At 41.8% G+C, this 20,553-nt stretch overlaps 1 protein-coding gene across 3 annotated transcripts in view; it reads left to right on the top strand.

The window, feature by feature from the left end:
• Positions 1–244: 244 nt before the first annotated feature.
• Positions 245–20,553, top strand: part of SHTN1 (shootin 1) — a 66,601-nt gene continuing 46,292 nt past the window's right edge. Inside the window, exons 1-3 of one of the 3 annotated variants that reach the window (XM_075108237.1) lie at positions 245–457; positions 9,138–9,190; positions 16,540–16,600. In XM_075108237.1, the coding sequence (XP_074964338.1) occupies positions 400–457; positions 9,138–9,190; positions 16,540–16,600 (172 nt within the window). In that variant the 5' untranslated portion in view covers positions 245–399. Of the gene's footprint in view, positions 458–661; positions 1,004–9,137; positions 9,191–16,539; positions 16,601–20,553 lie in introns of those variants that run through there. The other 2 variants (XM_075108236.1, XM_075108239.1) reach the window with 2 other exon arrangements.

Below are 20,553 nucleotides of genomic sequence, written 5' to 3'. Positions count from 1 at the left end.
AAGGCCCTGACGGCCCGCTGTGCCTGGGGACAGGTGTCCCCTCTGGCCGGTGGCCCCTTGCTGGGGTCTCTTCCCCCTCCTGCCCACTCGCTGAGAAGCGGAGCAGCACTCCGAGGGCCTGGGGGGGCAGGAGCCGTGTGCCGGGCGCCGTGCCGGTGTGCCGGGCCGTGTGCCAGCCGCCCCTCCCGCCCGCGGGCCCAGGTGCCGCCGCCGTGCCCGCACCCCGCACATGCTCACTGGGGCGCCGCGGGAGTCTGGGCATGTGCAGAGCAGAGCGGGCCGGGCCGCTCGCCGCGCCCGCCGCGCCCCGGGGCTGCGGGAGCCGCCGGCCGCTGCCAGGTGAAGCCGCGCTCGGTGGGGCAGAGCGGGGCAGCCGCTGGCAGGCGGCGGCGGGGCAGGATGAACAGCTCCGACGAGGAGAAGCAGCTGGAGCTCCTCGCCAGCCTGAAGGACCAAGGTAGGGGCGGGCGGTGCCGTCGCCGCCTCCGGCGCTGGAGAGAGCGGCTCCCCCGCTTCCCGCGCCGCCGAGGGCCCGGGCTCGGCCGGCGGGAGCGCGGCCGCTGCGGGGTGGCGGGAGGCGGTGGCTCCCCGGGGCGTGTCAGGGCGGGCGCGGCCTGCGCCAGGGGGCGGCTGCGGCCTGGGCGTCCCCCGGCCCGGCCGTCGGGTCCCCTCTCGCTCCCAGGCCCCTCTCTCTGTCCCCGCAGGGAAAAATAAAAAAAAAAAAACCAAAAAAAAAAACTCACCCTTACTAAAATAAATCGGGGGAGTGAAACGTTGTGGCTGCTTCCCTGGTGGGCACTTGTCCCGGCTGCCTCACCTCCCCGCAGGCGCCCTGGGTGAGCGCAGGCGTCGCGGGGGCCCATGGCGCGCCGGGGTGAGAGTGGGAGGCCGAGGCGTCCTGGCACACGGGCTGTCGCTGCTGTCAACCCCGACCTTCCTCCCGGCTTCGGTCTAGCCCCAGGCCTGGCGCTCCGCTGGCATTGATCCCCGACTGGCAGTACTGGTGAGCGCGATCTCCAGCTGGCTCCAGGGGGTGAAAGTCCGCCTGCCTCGCTGTCTCTGTGGAGCTGAGCTTCACACGGAGTGCCTGGCTGCGCCTAGCCTGGTGTTGTGTCACAGCTCCTGCTCTGCATTGCAGAATCCAGCACCAACCCAACCCATCAAACACCCTTTGCACCGCTGCCCATCAGTGTGCAAACTTCCTGCCGATAGCTTGGGGCTTGCCCTGATAAGCCGTAAGTTTCTGCAGAGCCTTCTGTTGTTCCAGAGTAAGTGAAAGGAAGCACTTGGCCTGGGTTGGTTTGGTTCCCTCTGCGAAGCACTCTTGATGCTTTTGTGGAAAAGTCCAGTCCTTCAGATCTGTAGATGTTCAGCTTCATGAGTGCATAGTTCGGCTTAGAAATAAAAATATTGTAATATTTCATATTTTGTAAGAAGGGGCGTGGAGAAGGCAGCCATTTTTTAACTTCCCTGGGCAGTCTGTCCCCGAACCAGGTTATCCCAGCAGAGTTTCTGCCTCGGTTAAATAGGTAGGCAGCATCTGAGGAAGTAGCGTTACCAGCTGTTTGAATTGTGGACACCTTCTTGTGGGTATGCATCAAGTAGTCGGCGTGCCTCCTGTCTCGCAGCATCATGTGCAGTAGGTGCAGAGTACCAGTGCTGTAATTCGCAGCTGGTAATTCCTGCAGCTGGTAATTCCCACAGCTGCCTTCTGGTCTGCCGTGAGCCTGGGAGGAGCTGCTTGGAAAGGACCTGTCGGACAAAGTTGTGTAGAAGAGTGAAATTATGGGGATGTGATCAGCGCCCCTTTTTCTGTCATTAATTTTGACCATAAATGCACTCAGTCACCTTTGCTGTATTGCAGAAGCTTTTCTTAACCAAATTTTAGCTGGATATTTATGAACTTTTATGACCTGCTTTGGCACTTCATATTTGGGTTATTCCTGTACAGTCAACATTGTAAATTCATTATTACCAGCTGCAGTGGATAGATTCTGACTTACAGGGATTTTAGTGGGTATAAAATTAATTATAATCTTATAGATATGTGTTTTGATAGTATGGGACCAAAAAATAAGGCTAAAAATCTGGGGTGTTTTGCTGATTGACTGCTTCCCTCCAGTACTGTTGGCTCCAGAGGATTTGTCTGTGCCAAGAGGACAGTTGCTAAAATGACAATGATCGGTTGCAAAAAAGGCAAGTTGGGTTATTCTTCAAAGAAACCTGAGCCTTTTGGAGTTGGTTAGGCTGGGGCTTCAGTTCCAACGTCTAAAAGTCTTCTGCTCCAGGAGGCTGAGTACCCTTTAATGTCTAATGAAACTTTACAGGACTGCAGCAATTAGCTCAAGGGAAAGTTACTGTAACTTGAGGACTGGCTGCCCCAGATCCACTTACGCTGTTGAAATAAAAACTGTACTCGGCAGACCCTGTCCTGTAAGGCACTGTTCTTGGTGGATGTTTGTCGCCAAACATGGGGGTTGTAGTATGTTGTTGTGAGGCTAACAAATGTGTTTTGTGATTGTATGGTTGGCGGAAAGTTAGCCAGTGGAGAACTTTTGAAAATACTCTTCTATATGCTGTTTGGCATCTAAACCAATGCAAAATTATGGTAGCACACCATAGTTAAATTAGTAGTTAAATTATGTTAATTGACAAGTCTGATGTGCCCAACGTAAAGAGCCCAAGTGATGAAAAGGTAATAAGATGCATAAAGTTATCTTAACAGTAATGACCTAGATGTTGTTACTGTAGTAACAATTTTTAAAAGTAATTTAAAAGTAAATTTGTTTCCTCTTTATACACTGTAAGTTTGAATATATAGTTTCCCCTCCATTCTTATTGATAACAAAACAAGACTATTTTAGATACTAACAACTTTCCTCAAGTAATTTTAGGATGCTCTGTTAAACAGAGGCAGCATGAAAATGGGAGTCTCTGAATATTTGGTGTAATGGGTGTCCATGCTTTTCAGGAGACCCGCCTTTATTGCATTCAAAGTGGCATATGGCTTCAGATTACTGTAACATTATGGTCTGTAGTCAGATTTCTGAAAAACACCCTTTGATTTGAAGGGGTTTCAGAGAACATTTGTTCAGTAGCCCTTGTTTGGTTTCTCTTTCAGTATGTGCTTTCCAAGTCTTGATAAGCTTGCCTGGCACCAGGTAACTAAATTGCCCGAGAAGTGATGCGAAAGGCAGAGGGGAAGGCAAACAGCAATGTACGTGGCTGATTGCTGTCACGTTTCAACTACTGCTTGTACTTTCCCTCAACAAGGTCAGTAGATTGAACCTGAGGCAGGTGTTTGGTAGCTGCCCGCTCAGTTCTCAGTGGCAGCTGTGATGCTGACTGGTGTCTGAGCAAATTCACTTGGCTGTTTGGCAGAGCTCTGAATGGCGACAAGGACACCAAAGCTCTGTGTGTGCAAGATATGCTCATCTTTCACCCATGCTGAATTTTCCAAGTCCTGTATGTTAGACTCAGATACCTGATACTGATCGTTCTTCAGTTGCTCCATTACCAAGTTTAAGGTGAGCATCATGAAGAAACACGATCTCTGTATTGATGATATTTAGGACTTAAAAGTATTGTTTTGAGTTTTAATCCTGTGAATAGCTTTCTGAGGTGGCTTGGTGTTAGATAAAGCAGATCCGCTACAGATATTAGTGTTACCTAACTGTACTCTAAGTGATATTTCCAGCAGTGCACATTTCTGTTCAACTGGCACTTGTAATTCCTTTGGGTAAAACTTAAAATTGAAACAAAACAAAATCAAGTGGGCAAAATCTTGCGTTATTAATGGTTGGTTGTAAAACCTGAAGGAACTGTAGCAAACCGACTAACAGCTGCGTCATGACAGCGGTTAGTTACCTGCCTGGGAGATTGTCTTGTTTAGCTTTATTGGCACTGCTGGTACTTTGCCCTTAAGGAGAGAGTCATCTTCCGCTGCGCTCACTTTTTGTTCAGCTGAAAACAGGAGTCAGCAACCAAAACCTCTGGAGTTATGAACGAGGTAAAATTATACTTCAGCTGCCACTGTCACAGTCACGTTTCTGGTCACTTTTCTAAATTACAGTGGTTAACAACTCCTGTTAACTACACATATACTGAACCTGTTTATGCTGCCTGAATTTTTGCCATAAGTTTTAAAGGTCTTATCTTGCTATCTCTTTGTTGGCTGGATTTAATGAAATGAGATTATTTCCAGTTTCTAGTCTTAAGCACTGTGGCTCGGTATAATTTTTTTTTTTTAAATGATCTGTTGGATCTCTTTAAAAGAATAAAGTGCTGGAAACTTTGAATAAGGGAATACTGTGTATCTTCTAAAGAACAGACTGCAAATCTGCCGTAAATATCTCAGAGTAGTATTTCTTAAGTATATGTTTTTGATAACCTCTTAATGTGATTTGACAAATTTACCCTGTGTGGCAAAGGGGTAATTTTTATGGCCAGAGGAATTCCTGCATTTAGGGTAGGATATCTTGTTGGCTGCTCCATTTCCCCCTGTAGGTTATTCCCATCCCCCCCGCCGTGTAACCTGTGTATGTGGGTATTCATACACAGTGGTCATCATTCCCCAGCCGAAGCCATCCTACTCGAATGTTTTCTTAATTTATTAGAGTTTAAAAGTGTTTCCCACTTCTGCTTCTTGTGTTGGACTGTACCTGTTTTTCAGAAACATGTGAAGGCAAATCTTTTGGTGTGAGCTCAGTGGTTGGGCTGTATCAGGCAGTGGTGTGTTTAATTTCCCCGTCGAGTTTCCAGGAAGCTGTAAGACCACAGGATGCAAATTTGGGGTCTCATTAAAAAAATTATTTGTACACGCTTTTACAGATTTGAGTAAAATCAAAGCATGTGGGAACACAGATGCAGGGTCTGACTTATAGTATCTGTACTTAACGCTTACCTTTGTATACAAACACACATTATTTTTGCTTATTTTTTTTAAGAACTGTTTGGTAATTGAACCTTGTAGATATCAGCTAGTGCAGCTGGTATGTGACCAAAAGCTTGGTTTGGCCATGTAAGCTTAGGGCCTAGTAACAGGTTTATGTATTCTGACTCAAGATTTGGAGTCATTGTAAAGTAGCAGATATAATGCCATCACATATCTTCACCTTAATACAAGCTGATTAGCGCTTGTTCCTCAGCTCCATCTCTTTTTTGGACGCCCAGGAGATGTTAAGAATGCTGCCCAGGCATCGGTTTGGAGTAGTTTGCATGTGGCTGGTGCTGCCGATGCCACACTGCATCCCATTGAAATAGAGATTGACTGGGTTGAGTGAAAGGGATCTTTGAGACTAAAATGGGTAACGAGAAAAATTGAGCCCTTTTCACTTTTGTTTATACTCTTGACAGCAAATCGCAGGTCTTGTGCGTGCTGTGCTTGTAGGGACACCGTGGCTATTTGAGAGATGGTTTGCACAGCAGGCTTGGCCTGACTGTTCCTGTTCCAGGTACACTGGGATGAGGAGGGTGGTGGCAGCAGTGCCATTAAAGCTTCTAGTGCAGTGTTGCTGTCAGGGGTAATTCTCTTTCTTACATATCAGAACTTGCAAAAAGCCAGGTGTTAGATAACTTCTACCAACAAAAAATTATTTCATTAGGATAGTTTGTTTCATCTAGAGCGAAGGACTACTTCTGCTGTCAGCTCTTTCTCTTGCCTGTACCAGTAAAGACATGCCTGGTCCGTAGTCTAGAAGAATAAATAGTGGAATGACAGTTCCTTCCTTTGACAGCTCTACTTACTTTCTGGTTAAATAAGTAGGTTTGAGATGCTGAAGTGGCATTACTCATGGGTTTGGCATGGAGGGGCTCTCAATCTACTTGAAGGCCACCCTGGTTTACAATATAAATGCTAAACTATATGCATGTAGTATTTTTAAGGTGGTTTTATTAAGTTTTATTTTTTAATATAATGCTTTAGAAAAGGGGTTGATGAATTTTGTAATAAAAAGAGTAGGAAGAGTCTCACCACCTCACTCTGTGTAAATGAAGGTGTCTTTTCTGTTGCTCACTATGAATTATAGTCATTATATACTTTTACCCTTATGACCTTGTTTTACCAATAAGAGCTTTTTAGCCATAATAAATATCTAATATATAAAACATCTAATTTAGATAATACACATCATTTGTTAGCAAGTCCAGGTTCAGGAGACACAGGTTCACAACTAAAAATCAAAAGACTACGATATAATTAAAAGAGCTTCTGTATACAAAGTTAACTGCTTAATTCAATACAGATAAAGTACATGGATACGTGTTGGCAGGACAGTCCTTTCTGGCCAACTGAGCTGTGGAGTGAGTAGTTGGTGAATGAGCGTGGTCATGTTAGGAAGGAGCATGCTGTGTTCACTCACGTTGGCTATTTTGTGGTTTGACTTTTACAATAAGAGCAGGGTTGGCTGGGAATATGTTTTGGGTGGCTTAAGAGCTATAGCCCAAAATGTTCTGTTAGTTTCTTCTTTTTCCAGCTTTTTCCTCTCCTTATTCTTGAAGTGAAGTTGTAGTGTTGCCCTCATACTGCATGAAGATAGCCAGAAGCAAAGAAATGTGGTTTGTATCCTGATAAATTGTTTATATAACACTGCTGTATATCAGGAATAATTCTATTAAGGATAAACTTCAGTAAGCGTCAGACAGCAACAGTATCTCGAGGTCTCTGATATGTATTTATTACAGTTCTTTGGGATTCACTGGAGGCTAATGAGTACAATGTAGGCATTTTACTATCAATGCATGCTACAATATTGATTCTTTGAGAGGATTTAATATAATTCTGGAATTTTAGTAGCACCTGGAGTAAGCACCTTCACTTGTTTGTTTCATTCACCACTAATTTATTGGAAAGAGATGTCTTTATTCTAGGGTAATTTATATATAGTATAATCTTGTTGAGGCAAGGTGAAATGTAAGAAGTTTGGAGGTGCTCAGGTGCTGTTGTCTTGTATGTTGTGTGAGAGCCTTCACAGGTGAAGGAGAAAAAATAGTCTTGTCTCTCAGAGGTTTAGGGAAGTCCTCATACAGCATGATTTCTGGTTTGTCAGTCTATAAATGGGTGGCAATGGTACCTCCTAATCTATCAAAGAGGCTTTAAGGCTCAATAATCTACATGAGATTTGGAACATGTAAAGTATTGCCTGGTGCTGCTGGTATTAATTGTTTCAAGGTAGTTTTAGAGCAGAGGTCATTGTCACCTTTATGCCATTTAGTGTTTCAGTGAAGGTTATGGCATCAAAACTTCATTGTACATAAAACACTTGGGAAACTTTGTTTAAAAAGTTCCCAAGAACCCCCTCTCCCAATGTTCAAACAAAGAAAAAAAACCCACCAACTCACCAGTCACACTTCATAACTTTTAAGTCGTCTTCTGCTGTCGCAGAGAATCTGATATATAGCAGAAAATGTGCATAGCCATATTTTAATTATTATTTCTGTATCCAGGCCTGATAAAAACAGCAGTTTCTTAATTAGATTTAGTGTTAATAAATCCATACCCAAAAATCTGAATAATGGGATCCATATGGGAGCATCTAGAGGTTGCCATCCATGAAGGACAATCTTGTTTTAAGATATCAGATCCTTACTATGTATTAGCTTTATTGAAGGGAGAACTAATAGTTTTGCAGCGACAGTAAGGGGATGGGCACGGTAAAAAGGCACTGAAGAAAGTTGCTGTGTGAGCACAGTGTGGAGTAGCTGATGAATTTGTTTGCATTCCATGGCGAATGTGCCTTGGATTACCATCCGCACTAAAAGAGGGAAAGGCTTCCCTGAACAGGCAGTTTAATTTCCAGTCTTAAACATGTGAGCCCTTACTGGGGATTGCTGGAGTGTTGTGTAAGTTCATATCCTTGTTTTTGAGTAACTTGTTCTTATATCCGTGCCTTAAGGGCTGACGATTCAGAGTTCTTGGTTCACCTAGCACGTGAGGAGAGCTGTCAAGGGTGTGGCAAATCTGCATTTACATTTTTCAGTCATTTATAAAGAATAGTGAGTATGAGTTTGCCTTAAGGGTGAGCAAACAGTAGCAGTTTTCAAGTATGAATAAACTTGAATTGTATCTGTTGATAGGGTTTTCATTCCTTTTCTTGCATCTGGATGCTAGAAATCTCTTCCCTTGTTTTCCTAAAGGGAACAGGTAAATGGCTTAGAAGTGGAACAGTGATCTAGAGGCATAGCTTTTACGTTTTTGTGTAGGAAATAACATTGTTTCACTTTAGGTGCCCTTTCTTAGAGGAACTGCATCAGCATGTAGTATGCATCTTAAAGACTGAAAAGTGTTCCTTTCTTGCAAGGTTTGTTTCTTTAAGGTTTGGAGAGGTATTCAGCTTCTTCCTAGTGACAATAAAATTTCTGTGGCCTTGAAGGCCAAACAGCCCATATGGGACACACTGATAGAACTGGTAAGTTGGGGCAACGGTGGCAAGTTCCTAAGGTAGTAAAATAAAAAGTTTAAGAAGGGCACACAAGAATACACAGTAAACTGGAAGCTTAATTGGTAGCTGATTGATTGTTTCTGCATATTATTTACTGGTTTGAAACAATGGACCTCCAGCATCCTGGAGGTTGATCCCTTCCCTGCTGATCCCTGCAGCTGAGTTCTTGTGTGATCTTGGGTAAATAATACAATCTTTTCATGTCTCCACCATGGAGTTTAAAGAAAAAAACCAAACATCTCTCATAGACTCTTGTTGAAAGAAAATGTTAATGAACAAATAAATAAAGAAAGGTGCTCAGCTACTCTGGAGGTACGTATGTATAACAGTATTGCATTAACCATGCTATCTAGCATTGATCTGTAACCTGAGCCAGTGTGGGTTTAAAATGGTGACTGCAAGCCAGTACATTCACTTTGTAATTTTTGACCTCAATCAATAAGGTTGTTTAACTCTCCATTGATCAAAAATTGATTGTTTTGGGAGCCACCATCTTTTTCAGACACTTTCCAATTACTTCAATTCTAAAAGGATATCCAGTTCGTCCATAGGCTATTAATGAAGTTTATGATCCAGGTTATTTAAGACATCTGTGTAAATAGCCAGAAGAGCTTTAAAATGAATTAAATGGAGAGCTAATTTGTGTAAAGGAGGTGCTGCAATATTAACTTTTTTCTTTTTTTTTTCCCTCTTGTATAGCTATTGGTGAATATGAAGAGCTTAGAGCGGAGAATAAGAAAACAAAAGAGGAGGTTTGTATCTATTGATTATTTCTTTAATGCTAAAATGCTAAATGTCAGAATACCTTATCGGCTATAGGAGGTTCTTCTCTGCTTTTGTGAGCTCAGCTGATTACTTACAACAGTGTCACTCATAGAGTACTACTTGCATACCTATAGGTATTGAGGAGCAATGAATGCAACTCCCAGCAGCTATCCTAGCTGCCCCACTCCAGAAAAGTTGCTCTAAATATATATATATATATATATAAAATGATTGCTGCTATAGCTAGTTTGCATGTGGTTACAATGTGAGCATAGACCAACTCAAGTGTTTAGATATTCTAAGGAAAACTTGTTTCTCTTGGACCTAAACCTTGTTTTATTACAACTTGATTTGCACAATATGAAAAAGAAATTAGAACAACTCCCCCCCTCACCCAGCCCTTCTGAAAATTCAGAATGTAGGAATATGATTTCTGAAGGTATTTGAAGTCTTTCTCCCTGTCCCATCTCCCCAAAACCCCCCAACTTTTAATAGGAGAGCAGGATGTCTTATCTCAATTTGCAGAATGGTACTGCAGCACAGAACAGATTTGCAGCATATCACATATCCTTCTGTGAAATCTGTGTGCCTGTCCAACTTGAAAAGAGGCTTTGAATATATGGGCTGAACGTCATACATTACTGCAGGCTTCGTTTTTTAATTTTCAGAGATACTGGAGTAGGAAATAATGACCTCTTTCTAGATTGTTTATTTTAATTATGATACATTGTCTTCCTAGTAGTAAAATTAAGCACGTTTGGTTAGGTAGCTCTTCCCACCCATGGCTCTTGTTCATTCAGCACACCTGCTTTCTGCGAGGAAGCCAACAGGAACAGAGAACTATGAGAGATTTGATGGCAGTGTTGTGTTGCATAAATCCATGTCAACGTGCAAAAGGTTTTTAGCAGATACCTGCCAAAAGAAACTGTGGCCAGTAAAAGCCTCTTATCAGTTCCAGGTAGTGAGGAGGGCAGAGGAGTCAGTGCTACACTGTATTGTAAGCAGAATATTCTCCTTTCTCCAGTATTGGTGAGCTGAAGATGCAAGAAACATGTTATTTCTCAAATCCCTGTTAGCTGCTAAGGCATGGAGGTTTAGTTTAGCTTTTTGTGAAGTCATTTCTGAAGGGTCAAGTTTAATCCAGTTGTTATAAATGTTGCAGTTCAGGGCTGCATTGGGAAGACCTTGTCCTTAACTACTTTCTCATTATTAAAGCAAACTTGAAGCTTATCTTCATATTATGCTTCAGAAATGATTATATGTATTTCCACAGAGCTCAGCATATTGTGCTTCACTCCCTGCTCCCCACTGACCACCTTGTCCTTGTTACTGTGCTTGTTGCTGCATTCCTGTTCTGCTGCCCTACACCAGAGCCTCAGATATCCCAGGAAATCTGTCCTCTATTTTCACTGTTTGGAGGACTGTGGCAGTTCACCTCCTAGTGCTCAGAAGAAAAGGAGAATGAAACTGAATTAGACCAAGAGTCCATCTAGCCCCGTACCTGTCACTGACAGCAGCAGAGAAGGAGGAGTGTGCGAGCATGTGTTACACCTCCACAGAGTACTTTTCTAGTCTCCAAACTACTTGCAGCCTGGGGACTTCCTCAGCTGCATGTGGTTTCTGCGTGTTCTGCCCTCCACAGCTCTCTTCCTCAAATTTGTCCCGCCTCCCAAGCCTGTGCTGATTGTTGGCTTCCATCACATGTGAGGAGTTCCACACCAGGACTGCCAATTGCATGAAAAGTGGGCCCCCCAGCTTTGCCTTCAACCCAAGTCTTGCTAGCTTTGGTCTTTCTTCAACAAAGCTTTGTTTAGGTTGAGGGGTGCGGGGAATTAGGAGGCTTTTCTTGAGCTGCATTTTTATTTTGAAAATTGTTTTTTCTTCAAAGGCAATTCCAATGAAAAATTTTGTTGCCAAAACTGAGGTGAAATCATGTTCTGAGGTTGTTTCTTGCATTCTGCTCTTTATTCCTTGCTCCTCTTCCTCACAAGACTTCTTTCATGTAACTGCATATCTCTAGCCACTTGTGTGTTTCTTTGGAAGGTTGGTATGATGTTTTTCAGAATCCTTGCACCACAACTGAAAATCCTCCAACCCTGAGCACATGGGGATTATATCCCCAGTCAGGCAAATTAGTTAAGCACGTGCTCAAGGTTAGAGGATTTTCAGTTGTTATGCAAGTATTCTTCATCCAAGAATCTTCATCCTGCAAATCGGTGTGCTTGTATAAGCAGTCCTGCCTAATTGTTTAAGTGCTTTGGCTCAAGTGGTTAAGTGTGAGGCCCTAAGTGCATTTCTTTTACAGAAAAAATAATCTACTGATACAGAGTTCATGGTTATGTTGGCTTACAGTGCCGATAGTGGAAGAAATGATTCCTCGTGTTATTGCAGGGCTGGGTATTGCCGAACTGAACAGAGAGGCTGAGTTAGTCTCTCTAACTTTGTAACTTGCTTTATGCTTTGCAGGATCAAACCTGATCTTGGAGGAAGTATAACACAGGCTATTTCTGCCTGTGGGGCTGGGAAGTTGTGGGCGACTTCTGTTCCACTTTCTGCCACTGTCTGTCAGTATGAGTGTAAGCAAAGGGTTTCCTCTGTATCAATTGTGGTCACATAATTGCGTCAACAGGAGAAAGAGAAGAGAGCATTACTTTTTTTTAGAAAAAGATTTGTAGATTATTTGTGGGAAGTACCACACAGGAATCAGACAGCACTCTATGTATGTGCTTTGGATTCAGTTGGTGGAATTTTTTTCAAAGTCACTAGTACACTTGTATGGGTCTGAAAGATGAGCTGTGTCATGGAGAAATTATCCTAGTTTATATTAGAAACATGGAATTGGTGCATAACAGGCAGCTAACTTAAAATAAGGTGTAATTTTAATTTTTGAAAACTTATGGTCTTTGTTTCACATATTTTTCTTAAGATTAGAAAGTAAATTGACTTTTACGTAGGTTACATTGTTCAAAGCAGTGCTGCTCAAAAGGATGTGAATAACCGTGAAAGTTCTGGAGCAAAATAGAAGATCTTTGGTCTGCAGTGTCTCTTCCTTATTGCCTTGCCAAACTGCCAATTTGGAGACCTCTGGTGGGCTCTCTGACAAAATTGGTGCAAGCGTATTTTTTATTAGTATTTTTAAATACTTTCAAAAACGAGCAAAAATGACACTGGGAGATTACTTCTCTTAGGTCATCCTTTTAATCGGAGTAGCCAACTAAGCATGCATACTGGTCCCCCAAAAATAGATAACTAACATCCTGTTGCACGCAAGTGTAGGTAACTTAATATGCAGTTCTGACGTATTCAGAGTCAGATCATGAATAAATACTTGACTACTTGCTAATCAGACAGAAATGACTCTGAACACTGGTTTTGACAGTGTTTTGTCATGCTGCCAGTAGGGGGGGGAAGCTAAGACAGCTTTCCAAAGCAGTAGGTGTAATACTGTATCTCTGATAGTTCATGGTGTTCTGGTAAACATGTATAGAATGGATTATACGTTTTGTCACCACATGGGGATGGAGAAGGGATTCTGCCTTGATGACATGCTCATTCTTTCTGTAAGCAGAGTACCACAAATGTCATAGGATACTTTTGAGCAAACTCATAATTTTAGAACAGGCATTAAATCTGCATAAATTTCACAATCTGTCTAAATGGGAAAGAATGTATCTTGTGTTACTTAGCAATGGCTTAATTGACTATATGGCTACTACGTGAACTTCTTGCATCTTAATATCTGGACTGAACAATCTCCTCCTTGTTTTTGCCCTTTGAAGGCCCTTTACTGAAGTCAGTAGGAGCTTATGTGCAAAACAGTTGGCAAAAAAGAAGCCTGCTAGAAGAGAATAGACAAGAAACCCAGGCTTCCCCAGAATTAGTGGCCAAGAGTTATTAGGCTGGTGGGAGTGGGTGTGCGGAGACCAGTATATCCACAGGCTTCTAGGTGTTTGTGTGCACCGATTTCCCAACATCATGTTGTAGTGTCAGGTTCCTGTGATGGCACAGTACTGTCCCGGTATTGTGCAAACTCCAAGTACAGGCCAAATTCACGTACTGGTAGTCACCTCGCTATGCAGTATTTGGTTTGAACACCGATCTTTGACACTTATGTGTTTTACTTGTAAGTAGTCAGTGTATCAGTTCTCTGTGCTAGAAATGAAAGTATTGCTGCGTATCTTGTGTCCCTAGAAGGCAAAACTCTGAAATTGAGTGGGAATGGCAAAGCTCCTGAACTTCCTCCTGCAAAGGTGAAATATTGTAAGGAGTTTTTCACAAAATAAATTTTGGAAACTGAATTTATTTGTTTCTAAAAATATAGGTGCAATGTCTTTTGCCAAGAAATTATTGTTGACTCCTATAGCTGGTTCAGGACTGGAATGGGAATATTGTCTATTACCTTTGATTTTTATTGGGGTAATGGTGATATAAATATTAAAAATATAGTAAAATAAATGGTATAAATGCTTATTTTCCTCTACAGGGAAGCTGGAACTTCTAACAAAATAAAGTTAAAAACAGAAAAATGACCGACAATCTAGGAGTTATCAACTCTTTTTTTTTCATTTGAGGGTACTCTTGAGTATGGAGATATCTGTTAATACTGACAAGGGGAGACTTAGCAAATACTTGGAAACAGTTTCTCTTCAACAGTTGCATGTGCTTGGATATGAAAAGTGAACAGTAGATTTTATAGTAATATAGTATTTGCCTTTTAACATTTAGGATTAGTGATATTCTTGTAAATTAACAATTCTGCTGTATATGCCTCAAAATGCTTTTTTGAAAAGTGAGGTGGCTGTGAATGTTGAAGGCTTCTGTACAGCTTTTTGAGAGCAGCTAACACTGCTAAAGTTTGGTATTTTTAAAATTTCCTGTTTTAAAGGTAAACTTATTTTAAGGGGTGACAATATATTTTTATTATGAAACTTAATTGCTGGAAATGAATATTTTATTTGCATAACTTTCCAGTTTGAAACAGAACAAATAATTAAAGACAATCTCAACTTCTTCTAATTCTTAGCTAAATTGGAGATAAATTAGGGTCTTTTTGGTAGGACTTGTAACAGCTCTGCTTGCACGGGTTTGATTGCAAGACAAAAGGCAAAGTGCTTTCCATTGATCATTTCAGCAAGGGCAACAATCTCCTGCTCTCCTTTTCTTCCTGTTTTTTCATTCTGAAGCACAGTAGCAGCAAAAGGAAAATATTCAGAAAGCTGCAACTGGGAGTAGGAATTACTCTGCAGAGACCCAAACCTACAGACCCTGATTGTGTGGAGAAACGTGTAGCTATCAGGAGAACAGTCGGCTTGCCGTGGTCCAAATGGAGCACTCTCTGCAAATAACACTCAAGGTGAAGTGGAATAGGTCATTTAACTTTCCCTTTTGCCGCAGAGGGAAAGCTGTTATGCCTTAGAGCACGTTGCTGGAGTATTTCAAAGGGAGTTTTTCCAACCATTGGGATAGGGAGTGTACTGCATCATCTACATCAAGGTTTCCATCGGTAGGATAGTGTCTTGTTGACTTCCACAGGCAATAGACCAGATCCTTAAAATGCTAATCTTTTTGGTTTTTAAACAGAGCATTAGAAGTGCTTGCTCACTTAATTTGTAGTGGGCTGAAAGCTTGCAGCATGCAGAAAAATCCGTGGGTGAAGTATGCCAGTGTGGTTACAGTGTCTCTCTTGTGAAATACAAAAAGGCAACAGCTCATACTGATCCCCTTTTGCAGCACAGCTGTGCTCTGCAGGAACAATCAGAAAATCTTTCTGCGTCTTTTACTGCCTTCTGTTCCTAGACTGCAGTTCTGCCAATAAGGTAAGGCAAATTTTTGCTGAGGAAACTGAGAGGGAGGGCAGCAAGATTCATGCACAGATTTCCTTTCCGCACCTCTCCTGTGCAAGATCCTCTGAACAGCTCCTTTGTTAACAGAACCAGATGAAACGGTGAGTCCTCATCCGGTGCCACTTGCTCAGCATGTCTTGCTCCTTCTGCAGCTCTTCCTTGTTTCACAGACCTTTACAGCAGCTAGGGACTGACTTGTCCCTACTCAGCAGTTGTCCCTTGCCTCATCACCCTAGTGCCACGAGAGAAGTGGTTGCTTGTTGAGTGCCGCTCCTTTTGCTCCCACAGATAGCCATCAGCAGTGGCTTCCAAAGCCTCCATGGAAGCCGCCCCTGAGGCGACACCAATGGCATCCTCTCCGTGCTGAAGAGCAGATCCTTCTTTGGGCCTCATCCAGGATCCTCTGGAGCTGATAGAAGGGCTCTCTTGAATTTGGCTGCTTTTGAATCACGCTTTTCCCATTCTTGTTACTTAACAGCAGGCTCCTTTTCCAGCTAAGTCAAAGTGGGTCTTCATGTGGAAAAACTGAAAATCGAGCAGAATCATTTCAGGTTTTTTTTTCCCAGTATCCTGGTAATTGCAGTTACACTGTAAGCAACTCAGTCACACAGATCTCTCCCAGAAGTTAACTCATGGTCTTGCGGTGATTTATTACTGTGAACATACACAGCTGCATGTGAGGAAGGATGTCTGGTATGCTGTGTGTGTAAGACACGTTGTGTGCCACTCATACTTTCCCCCCGGGTCATGTGTTTTTCACAGCATGGTTAATCACAGACTGTGTCTCTTGTGAAGTTGACTCATTTCTTTGAGTTCTTTCAGTTGCTTATAGAAGGGATTTTCTTAGAGAAGTCTATTTAATGTCTGTTTTATTCTTTCTCTTTGAAGAAACCTTTCCATCATAAGATCAGTGATTGCAGCCCTGTGTAGTATTAGCATTAACCCCAAAATTAATAAGACTGGGGTAATGGGAAATCCTCAAAGTAGGAGAATGAGTGTCCTCCCCTTTTCAAGGCTGAAACTTGCTCTTGATGCTGTGAAACTGAACAGCATGGTTTTGAGGTTTTCCTTGCACATGGTAGGTATAGCAATGTAGGCTTCTCTTCCAAGTCTATTTGTGTTAAAGAAGCTAGACTTAAAGCATATTCCTACATGCAAAGTATTGCTTTCGCTGTTGTGTGGAACATGGATGACTATGTACATCAGTTTTGGATAACGTGGCACTTCTGAAATATTTTTGGAGTAGCTCTGAATTGAAACCTAAAATCAAGTACTTCCTGCCAGTTTGCTTAGGAAATACTCTGGGTAATGAATTTCTTACGCATAGTGTCCATCAATCTTACATGACTGAGAGCAAAAAGAAATGATGCTTTGATAGGCTTCGGTATGTTATTGTGCCAGCAATTGATCTTTGTTGATTTTGCATGTTGAGACTGACTGCTAATTAAATAACCGGGATCAGTGTTTCATTTCAATTTTCTCTTCTCCTACAGTGTGACAAAATCAAGCAAGAACGAGATGAGGCTGTCAAAAAACTGGAGGAGTTTCAGAAAAGTAAGTTGATAATGTTAGTGGGATTTTTTTTGCTGTAGAGAGTATGAAAGTTGCTCTGCGTACTCCACAGCAGTGTTAAGAATGCTGAGATTCAGGTCCACTTGCTCTTTCTCCTTCAAAGCCTTATTTCAAGGAGATAATCCGGTGAGACTTTGACCATTGTCAGACTAACTGCTGTCACAGCATTTATACGCTCCAACACAGGTAGCCATTCTTAAGGTGTAAAGTGGTGAAAATACAGTGGTACAAATGTGGCTCTATCTCACCTGGACTCTGCAAGTGACTTCTAAAATCATATATGCTTGGATTGAGGGGGATTTGACCCTATTGCTGAGATTGTTAATGATGATAATATTTTTTTTCATGAAGAAGGAGTAAAATTAAGACTAGACACACCAATAGAGGTTTTTCGGATGAACTGCTGTCTCTTGATAATTTTTAAAGCAAGTTCTGTCTTGTCTGGGCTGTGAGAATGTCAATATTCAGTTTTACACCTTTATGGTAATGGTTCTATTGAAACTGTATGGTGTCTGGAAGCAACAAAGCACATCTAATGGGAGTGGAAGTATCCTAGTGGAGTAGCTCCTTAGAAGAGACAATTACAATAGGATTGTGGTCTGTTTTGTCTGGTTTGTGCCAGTACGGTGAACTGCACAATGAAGCATCAGAAATGTGGATGAAGTTAATGCAGGAGAAGGAAATCACATGGTCTGTACTTTCGTGTTACTGTGTTAATAGAGGAATTTGCTCACTTCTATTTTATAATTGTTCATATGATACAATTATGGAAAATAATCTAAAATCAACAGGAATCATCCTCTGCCTTAAATGATCTTTGATAACTGTTCTGTGAGGCAAGAATATTCTCTAAGAAGTCTAATTCCTCTGGAAAAAATTGCAGCCTGTTTTGTTTTTGTTATGATACAAGGAATACCAGAGTGTGGCAGAAAATGTCAAGTAGTTAAGACTTAAAATTTGAAGTAATATTTGATGTTGTAAAATTTTATAGGTTTCTTTTATCTTCCTTTCACATTTTTAAAGGACATACCTTGTAAACATAGTGATAAAATGCCAGGAATATTAGGATTTTAAGGCAATAATAGAGCCCATTATTTAAACGACAATATAAAAGGCAATTATATTGATGAAGAGCTACATCGGCTTTGTGTCTGTGAATAAACTTGGCCTGTACTCAGCTTCTATTTGTTCCCCTGGCATAAACACATATTGTGTGTGATTCTAGTTTAATGGGGCCCCGTTTGTATGCCAAGCAGCTGCATTTTAGGCCCTATTGCGTGATTTCATAGCTCTCTGAAAATTGGTTCTATTGAGCACAAGAGATAGAAGGTGGTGGTGGGGGGGAAAGCTTCAACACACAATCATTTCTTTTCAATTGGAGCCAGCAAGGTTGATGACAACATGACCATTGTGTTATAATGATAAGACCACTAAGGATCTGTACCTCTCATCAAGGCTTTCACACAACAGCAGATACAATTTAATTCACTGCTCTGTCAGCAGTGCTGATACCATTATGCCGTCTGTCTCCACAGTTATAATCACTGTCCTCCGAGAAATGCAGTTGAAATGATCTTGAGCAGTCAAAGAAACTCTCAATTAAGGCTGCCACTTCCAATGTGTCAGATTGTGTCTTATGCACTTGGTACAATTTTCACTTCCAATCCTGTTTATTTACAATGTCTACCAGTAATTACGCTTAACATGTCATTTAGTGAGGGTGCCCCTGCCAAGGAGATTGTTGGGTGCTGCAGTACCATTGAGTGGGAGTTTCTCGCAGTCAATGCCATCAGCGGCTTTTAGTCCCTGATGGGATGCAGTAGTAATGTTGATAATGCAAGTATCGTGCTCATCAAGTCATAATTAGATGCCACTCAAATGTGCCACTTGTAATAACAGTGTTGATTCATGTTTTCTCGGTGACTGCAACTACTAATTAGTTAAGTGGTTTTTGGTTGGCCTGCATTTGCTGCAGATTATTATTACCCCTGAAAAAAACTGTCAAGGTTAGAGATGTTTCAGGCCACTTAGTGCTGCTTTATGAATTTTAATATTGACATAATAAGAACTTTGGACAGACTTAGGAAATAATATATTTTTGTATTTAATTTGGAAAGATTTTTTCCCCTGAGTTAATCATAATTGCAGGTTAATTAAGTTTAAATGAACCAAGAGTAATCCCTAGTTCTGCCATGTGAGCCCAATCCTTGTTTCCTAACTTCAGTCTTGCTTGAGGCCATTAGATTCCTGTCTGTAAAATGGGAGCAGCTCTGTATTTCCACTGCTCCCTCATCCTGTCCAAAGCATTTCATTACTCCAAATTCCCAGAGCTAGGTAGAATAAAACCAGAAGAAATATGGAAATGTACTACCTGAAGCTTTTCCTTTCTCAAATTAAATGCAGCAGCTGGTACGGCATGCTTGGAGCAGATAATTTCTCCAAAGGCAGAAAAAATGGAAATAAAAAGACAACCAAAGAGAGAGATGTGGTTGCTCTGTTGTTGGAACACTTCATGTGAAAATAACTTTTGAACCAAGATTTCCCAGTACTCTGCCCTGCTCTTTTTTTTGCCCGCTCATATTTTGTAGAACTTGTTTCTTGCATGCAGCTACTGATTGGACAGCAAACTCCAATGCATTGCTCGTTTCCTATGTCATTAACAAAAATGTTAGTTAATGTTGACTAAATATCAATAAAGCTGCGTAAAACCACTTGTTAACAGCCTGCTTTTTGCTGTCCTAAAGTCCTGTTTTGCAGTCATTAAGATGACCTCTGAATATCAAAGAGAACTTAAGTATCTTTCCTCAGTTTTTAGGCAAAAGTCTTGGAAGAGGGTGGGAGGGACTTTCTACCCAGTGGTATGAATTCACTAGTTTTTAAAGCTTATCTTCATGAAAATGAAAGGACATACTAGAAGTCCTCCTCCATATTTACACTATATTCTTCTAGCTTTGTTCCAGTTCCAAAGTATTTTTCAGCTGCGAATAGTCCTTTCTACACATTGAAATCCTGACACTGGGCTGAAAAGGAATCTGCCATGAAATGACTTGCAGAATTAGGGTCCAGGCTTAGGATGAATAAGGGTGCCAGGAGCCAAAGAGGAGTTGCGTCAATGAGCAAGATGCTAGCCTGAGAAATGGGAAACTGTTGTTGGGTTTCCTGCTTTGCTCTAGATCCCCTGTGCGACTTGAAGTTTGTCACTTAAAAGATGACTTTCAACACTTGTTAAGTACCCATGTACTGCTGGAAGTTGAGAGGAATTGCATGCCAAAACGCATCTGTGCTTTTAAATGTCCTCTAACCCACACTGGTATTCTATGTTACAAAATAAGATTTGTTCCATAACTTTTTGGTCACTGTAGGAATATTGCATATCTTTGGTATAGTGATGTGGACCCACTGTGGTAATAGGGATTCTGTAAGTGCAGTCTCTTGCTTTTCCAGCTGTGACATCAAATACAGTAGCACAGGTGCAGTCAGGCAGCTCGCTCTCGGCCCTGGTCTCATGGAAGACTGTGTGTGGCCATGTGTCTGTGCTGGTGTCTGAATCTGTGTAGGACTGTGAAAGCAGGGTGTGAGACCACGGTGCTTATTTTAGGGTGTGCTCAAGCACAAAGAGACTTCAAATAAACAATTCAGACGTTACAGCCATATAGTAATATGGAACTTGGGTTATTCAGCTGAGGTTGTCAGAAATGGGGCAGTGCAAGCATTGTTGAGTTTCCATCAGGACTGCATTCGTCAGGGGGTATCCCAGCAGCTGCAGCTAGCATTGAAGCTGATGGGGCAGAACCAGAAGAAGGAACTGTGCCATGCTAATGATTTGGCTTCGGTGGAGTTTGTGCTGTAGGAGGCACTACAAAATGTGGAGACTTGGGTCACTTAACTCCTTTCTCCATTTCCTAGTAAACTTGCCCCAGACCTGTGCTATATCT

The sequence above is a fragment of the Phalacrocorax aristotelis genome, chromosome 12, assembly GCF_949628215.1.
Source record: "Phalacrocorax aristotelis chromosome 12, bGulAri2.1, whole genome shotgun sequence".
Classification (NCBI taxonomy): Eukaryota; Metazoa; Chordata; class Aves; order Suliformes; family Phalacrocoracidae; genus Phalacrocorax; species Phalacrocorax aristotelis.
Note: the sequence above shows the minus strand (reverse complement) of the source record. Positions and strands in the feature narration are given on the sequence as shown.